We start from the raw sequence: 7,288 nt of genomic DNA on the forward strand, positions 1-7,288 counted from the left end.
GCTTGGGGCAACCTGGGCTGGGGGGAGGTGGCCCTGCCCAGGGCAGGGGGGTGGAACTGGATGGTCTTTAAGGTCCCTTCCAACCCAAACTGTTCTATGATTCTGTGACCTCTTGATTCACTCTAGAAGATGGAGAGGAGAGGATATAATGGGACATCCTCTTCTGGAGCACCTCTTCCTCCAGGCTTCCTTCTTGCATCTGTCCCCTCCAAGCAGGTCATAAACCAGAGACCCGGAGGGAAGGCAAGGCAAGGGAGAGGCCCCTTTGCTAATCAGAAGAGCACACTGCTCGCCAAAGCCTTCGTCAGCATCGCAGTAAAAAGGTAACACGATGGTCGGTGTCACGGCTCTTTTCCCCGATTTTCAGGGAGGCGATGCCACGCAGGGAGCACGCAGACCCCCCACCCTTGCAGAAGTCAGAGCCGGCAGAAGCAGCTCTGCGTTCTGTGGCCGACACGTAATTACGCCTCACTCCAGGTAAACATATAGGGCAGTACAACACCTATCCTGGGTGCAAAGTCCGAAGCTCTCAGTGAAGCCTAGGGGAGGAGAGCCCCGTCTTGTACCTTTCTTAGCAACGGGCTGTGGATCACCAGTAGCACCAGGTGGAAGGAAACCAGATTTTTGCTTGGGGCAACGCAGTAATGAAATGAAACGCTGAAGAAGTGCAGTAAGGAAAGCAAGTGACATCAATCTAGAGCACCCCCTGAGGAAGAAATGGTGTAAAAAGGAGAGAAACCTAGTGTGTAACAGCATCATCTGAGAGCGGTTAAACAACATCCCAGAAATTACTCTGCCGCTACAGCTGATTGTAATAATGGCCTATGATGTCTCCGGTGGAAATGTGATAAACCCACACACGCGTGTGTGCCCACACGCAGAGCAGGCAGCAGCCGTTCCCTCCCACTTGGTTCTATAAAGACCAAAAAATGGGGTTACAAAGTTGGGGAACTGCAGAACCAGACCCTACGGTACAGGGGTCAAAGACTAAATGAAAAAAAAATGTCCTCAAAGCTCCCACAAATTAAGGGAAGGAAAAGCAATGACCGGCTTTCCAGTGTAAGGAAAGGAGGGTTAAAAGGCTCCGTGGCTCAGGAGCCGGGCGACCGAGCACTGCAAGCCCGTGACTTAGAGACACAGGGTTAGAAAAGAGGAGAAGGACTCGGAGGCTTGGGGCCCTCCAAGACCCGTGTGTCTGAGGAGATGGGGGACAACCCGCGGGCTCAGGAGCAGTCAGGAAGCACAGGAGCTGCAACGCTTTGCTCTTCTGCCTTTAGCCCCGGAGAGTGCCCCAGCACCCCCGGACCGCCCCGCGCTCTGCCCCGCGCTCCCCGGCTGCAGCCCGGCTGTCCCGCTGCAGCGCGTCCCCTCCGCAGAGGGTGCTGCGGCCTCGGTGTCACAGGTGTGTCTGTCCGTGGCTCACTGTCTCAGCAGCAAACTGTGCTCAAGAGGGAATGGGGAAGAAGTCATTAGCCCCACAGTGGGGAGGCGACAGAGATGGATGGGGAGGCAGCTGCGCGCCTGAGCCAAGCAGTGAAGAGGATCAGAGATGCATGGAGTGACAGCTCAGCTCGGCAGGCTCTGCACAGGCACCTCATCTCCATTACCCAATACCTAGCAGCCAGGAAAATTATCCCACACCCAAATGGCACCATCAGCCGTGGCTGCAAGGAGTCCTCCGCCTGCTCCTCACCCCAGATGCAGGGAGGCAGCAACCCCTGCTTTCATGGACCGAGCAAGGGAACGGAAAAAAGAGAGATGCACTTCCTCAGCATAATTCTGTGCAGGACACGTTCCCATCAGTTTTTCCCACCCAGCCCGGCACTGCAGAGACAGCCTTCGTGAGAGGGAAGAGGTTTTCTCCAGACCCTGGTGAAAAACAGTTCTGCTGACTACGCCGTCCCATCGAGGGCTCGTGCTGAACCTCCTGCGCAGGGCACCGCTGCAGGCAGAGACTGGGGCTTCCGTCTGCTGCCAACCCCTTCCCAAGCAACTCTGCGACAGCGGCACCTGCAAGCCGACCTGCAGCAGCAGCAGCAGTGTGGAGGAGGACACCGCTCTGTCCCACCCCGCTCCTCTGCCCAGCCCAGCGCTGTACTTACATGCAGGCTGGGATGGTACGTGAGGACTCCGTTGTCACACAGCGTCACATACTTCTTCTTCCACTCTTTGTTGAGAGACTTGCCACTGCGCTTCAGGAGAATGCCCTAGAAAAGAAGTGTCAAAAGACTCAGACCTTGTTTGCCCCAGGCACCTCCCGCTCAGCTACAGCATCGCCACTTGTAGGAGACCGGTCTTTGAAGGGACACGAAGATCAGGACTCGGGAAAACATCCTCCAGGTCAGCCTTCCCCACAGCATTTCCCCTGGGACTGGCAGGACGAGGGCTGCACCCCTTTCCTCTCCAACCCCAGCATGTGTCCACAGACAGCCCACCCCTGTTCTCAGAGACGAGGGTCTCCCACGCCAGCACCGATGCCCAGATCCTCTGAGGGACCCATCACATACTCTGCCCTCCCAAATCGCTCTCTCTGAGCAACTTTCCTTGTGCTGAGGAACAGTGCCAACACACGGCAGAAGACAACCTCGCCACCAACCGACACCGCTTGCTCTGTTACCACAGTGCTTCCAGACCCTCCTCCATCACCAAAAGCACAGCCAGGGGGATGGCCAAGGCAAGGACAATTTGGGACAGGCGGGGCCAATCAGTGGAACAGCACTCCACGATACAGGTCTCACAAGGAATGCGTATTCTCTTGCCGGCTTGCAATTCTGTCTTGGAGATGTCACACAAATGGAGCCAGGGACACATTCCAGGAGGTAGAGCAGGTCCTGGGCAGTCGAGGGGTCGGTTCACCCACTTTCCCCACCAGGATTTTACATGAGACCCATCCTGTGGTCTTCAGGCACAGCACACTCCTGAGGCCTGAAAATGATGGTGCTTACGTGCCCCGAAGCGCCTTCTTCCCACCAGCCCAACACAGAACTAACTTCCATTGACCTGAACCAACACTCAGAGCTCGGACCCTCCTGCCCCTCTCCCCGTCCCGTTCCGCCTCCCCGGGAAACCTGCTCCTAGCAGCACTGCATCACGCACCAGGTAAGGGCAGAGGTGGAGCGGGAGAAGGAAGACAGGGCAAGAAGGCAGGCGCAAGGGCGCTGGGCAGGGACTGCGGGGGAACATCAAGTATTCCGCAGGCAGGGAGGAAAAGACAGCACAGGGGGACAAAAGTACGGGTGAATAACGGAGTCTGGGAAAAAGCTGGATCTACCAACCGTCGGGCCCGGGCCCTCCGAGAGCACTGTCTGCACAGACATCCAGACTGGCTGTTCCTAACGGGGCAAAAATCTGGGCCCCTGGCCAGCACCTCCTCAAAAACTTGGACAGAACGTCTCTGTCCTGCCAGCCTCGGCATATTTGGGGGCCCCGTCCCACTGCCTAGAGACTGAGGCCGCTGCGCCCGCATGATGGAAAAACACAACAAAAAGTTGTAGGGTTTGGCACATGCCGGGGTAACAACGCTGCCAGACACGACCATGAAATCGGCAATAAATGATGCAGAAAAGGCAGAAGTGCTCCGTGACCGCGTATGCTCTGTGCTCGGGAAGCAAACAGTGTGAAAAGGAAACGCCTCCTACTCGTGCAAGGGAGAGCAAGTTAAAACAGAGCAGCAAAAGCTGAGCCGTGTTGGTGGCAGGATCCGAGCCCTTGCCACCAAGAGCTCAGAGGGAATTAGCCGAAGATCTCACCCAGCAGCGGTTAAAAGGTGCCGATTTTAACATGCCTTGGAAGATGGCAGCAGTCCGAAGGCTCGTGCTTTGCCAAGATCCGCAAGGGGAAAAGCAACGACCCTCATAATCACGGCCACTCAGCCGGACGCTCACACCGGGCAAAACGGTGGAAAAGCCGCTGCAAGGAGTGATCAGGAAAGAGCGAGAGGACTGCCGGTAACAAACGCCAACCAGCGCAGAAATAGGTCATCAGAGAAGTCTGATCCTGCTTTCGGTAAGACGGCAGTATCTGACGGCAACGGTAACTGTGTTGACACAGCATTTTTCATTTTCTGTCAGGATTTTAACTGAGCAGCACGCACCACTAAAACCCAACTGTACAAAATCCATAAAGCCACTGCCATGTGGAGTACAAGCTGGTCAAGTGAAAGGTCTCAAAACGTGACCATAAATGAGAACAAGTGTAATCAAAAATGGCAAATCCATGTCCAACAGAAGTACATGCACAGAGGTCCCGCCAATCTGCATTTGATTCACACTATTTAATCAACGTCTTCCCCAAAGGAGCTCAAAGAAAACACACAACTTGAAGGTAACATAGAAACCGCACAGCGTAAACCGCTGCAGCGACTGGTCGTTAACACCAACTGCCTCATATCCCCTGGCAAACCCGGCTCCCGAGGACAGCGGGGACCGGAGCACAGGGCGGGCTCCCCGGGCCGGGGTGCGCTGACGCCGTGCAGCTCCCGAGCGCTCAGCGAGGACAGGAACTCAACCGGGCTGCGGACTGTCAGGTCGGACAAAGCAGATGGTATCGCCTCCAGGTGTGGTATTACCACAGCTGGAGGAGCGTTCGGAGGTCCCCTCACCACTTGCTTCCCCAGGGCAGGCTCATGTGTGCCCACGTCACTCCAACCCTTCATAGGAACCACCAGTGCCGGGGACCGCGCTCCATCCCACGGAGATCGGCCCCTGACGCCTCCTGCACCTCCACGGTGAAACGGCAGCGCAGCACTTGTCCCATGGTGGTGACCACTCAGCAGGACGGGCTCTCTGCAGCAGCACGTAGCGTTATCTCAAGGCTTTGATTACACCTCCGTGTCCTCTTCTCTCCTCTGGACTTGCAGTCCCAAACCTGTTGCTCCCGCTGCCCAGGACGGGGCAGCCCACCGAGGCCGTATGGTGCCAGCGGCGAGCCTTCTCCTGGGCTGTGGTAAGCCGTGCCCTCACAGGCAGCGAGCGGTACTCATGGTTTCTCAATGCCAGGACATGGCTCTGCTCTCGTTCTGACCTACACAAAACCACCCTCACAAGCAGCACCGCTGGGCCACGCGTTTCCCACACCGTGTGTGAAAGCAATTATTCCTCCTTGCATCTAAAGAGAGTTTAACATTACAGCTAGTCTAGGTACATGGTGGACTCTCTGTGTTTGAGAACATTTGTTTGGTATCTTCCAAACAAATCTGCTCCAGACCAGGCTGAAGTTACAAATTTGGCTCAAAGTCACTGGGTGAAATTCTCGGGCTTCCGGGCACAGTGATCCCTTCTGGCCTCAGACCTGTCTCGCTTCTGCAGTCTGCCCGGCCAATACCAACAGCTCCGGCTGCCGCTCCCCTCCTTGGTGTGTCTTCGGCTGGATACACCTTGGTGCTACAAGAATACCTCCTTCAACACTCGCAGGCTGCTGCATCTTCTGTCAAGCCCCAAGAATGTGTTGTCTGCAGAGAACAGTTCAGCTGCAGTTAGTTCAGCTACAAATCTGGAACGCCACAAATGGGAAGACAAGCAAAACCAGACCTGGAAAGAGGATCGAGCACTGGCACCCCGTTTCTTTCAAGCCAGAAGGCACCAAAACATGGAGCAACTACATGGTCTAAGTAAACATCTAACACAATGTGGGGGGAAGGGGCCCTTAAGGCCAAACATTTGCAGGAAACAGCTGAATCGAGGCGCAGGGCTCAGACAGACTTGTTCACTGCTGTATCGGAGATGGAGAGGCCGGGACAGAAGCTGAGAGGATTCCCGGTTGTAACGGTGCTGCTGTGCTGACTGCGTCAAGGCTACGACTCTGCAGCCCGCCTTCTTCTTCTCTGACGGCAGAATGAGGAGGTTTGGCCCAGCAGCACCCGGAGAACTCTGGTTTTCCCGGCGGAAAGCCCCCACGGCAGCTCAGACAGAACTGCGGAGTGGCAAGGAGGACAGGGCAGGAGAAGGGGCAGGAGGCAGGTGCCTCCCCCAGCGGGACTCAACCCTCCATGCGTGTCCTCACCATGCACCGCGCACCAGCTCGGGCTCCTCAGGTCTGCCCAGACCTGCACCCATGCGTGCTGCCACTCCTCGAGCTCTCTCTGCCTCCCGTGGAAAGATTTATAAGAGATAACTCTTCCACAAGTTTCTTCCCAAGGGTGGAAGTCGTGCATGAAGGAAAGAAGCTGCCAGAGATGAAAGGCAAGAGAGCCCAACCCTCTTCTCCTTTCCTTCCCGGCATTTTGTCGGCCAGCGCGAGTGTCTGTTGTGTTTGGATCGTGGTGGTGCACAGTAAAAGCAGCAGCAGCAATATGCAGCGTAATGAAGCAGGGAGCAGCGATGGCCCCCAAAGGACTCGTTTACTCCACAAATCTCCCTTCCACTCACTTTTTGCTAAGAATTTTAACACCAAACTTAATTGTAAAGTCGTGTATTGATTGGAAAATGCAAATGGCAATTTAAATGTAATCTAAGCTCCCAGCATGATCCCAGCTCCCAAGGAGGAGGAGTCACCCGCCTTGGGCCCTACTGGAGTGCACGGCCCAAACCGAGCTGGGCCAGGGACCCGGGGACCCCCGGGCCGCCTGCGCGTTCCGTACAGCCTTCTCGGAAAGAATCTGGTACATGGGCAATTAGGAGCTCATTCCTAGTAACAAACAGCTGGGGAAGCTTAGTCTCCCGGCCTAATTAACCCACTTCTCAGAGACAAGCGTCCAGCTATGGAGAAGCTCTTCCAACCTTGCAAGACCATCCAAACCTATGTATCACCAGAAGGACACGGCAGCAAAGGGATCCCGAGTCCTCGGTGCAGAGCGGCCCCAGCAGAGGCACCGGCTGTCTCTGCAGCCCGCAGGGGAGGGGAGGAGGTGCTGGCTGAGGCGTAGAGGGACCCCAACATCCATGGTCTCACCTGTACCACTGGCTATGTCCATCTTCTCCAGGTGTGCATGAGGTGTACGGGAGACAGAGCAGGTCACCCAGCGTTCTCAATTGCACTGGAGGAGGTGGTGACAAGTGACAGCCAGCCACCACACCTCCGTGGCAGCACCCATCCCTTCTCAGCCACGCGGCCTCCACCCAGTGTCTCTCCTCTCTGCAACACCCAACGCAGCCTCCCCCTCGGTGGTCATCCTTCCCAGACACCAGACCTGGCCCTGTGCAGGAACCCAAAGCACCGGGCGCCCAACAGGGCTGCCAGCAGGCCCTCGGGCTGGTCCTCTTCCTGCAGAGTCCAGAAGAGATTGGGCACCGGTCACAGCGACCACAGAAGTCTGCAGGACAACTACCCTACTGCTGCCCCACACCACCCC

The 7,288-nt window shown here is 56.3% G+C and overlaps 1 protein-coding gene across 1 annotated transcript in view; it reads right to left on the reverse strand.

Annotated features, from left to right (window-relative positions):
* The window catches only part of AGAP3 (ArfGAP with GTPase domain, ankyrin repeat and PH domain 3), a 138,561-nt gene that overhangs the window by 94,612 nt on the left and 36,661 nt on the right, over positions 1-7,288 (reverse strand). The window contains exon 9 of the mRNA XM_009889178.1: positions 2,103-2,207. Coding sequence (XP_009887480.1) covers positions 2,103-2,207 — 105 coding nt within the window. The remainder of the gene's footprint in view (positions 1-2,102; positions 2,208-7,288) is intronic.

Source organism: Charadrius vociferus, unplaced genomic scaffold (genome assembly GCF_000708025.1).
Source record: "Charadrius vociferus isolate BGI_N301 unplaced genomic scaffold, ASM70802v2 scaffold971, whole genome shotgun sequence".
NCBI classification, from domain to species: domain Eukaryota; kingdom Metazoa; phylum Chordata; class Aves; order Charadriiformes; family Charadriidae; genus Charadrius; species Charadrius vociferus.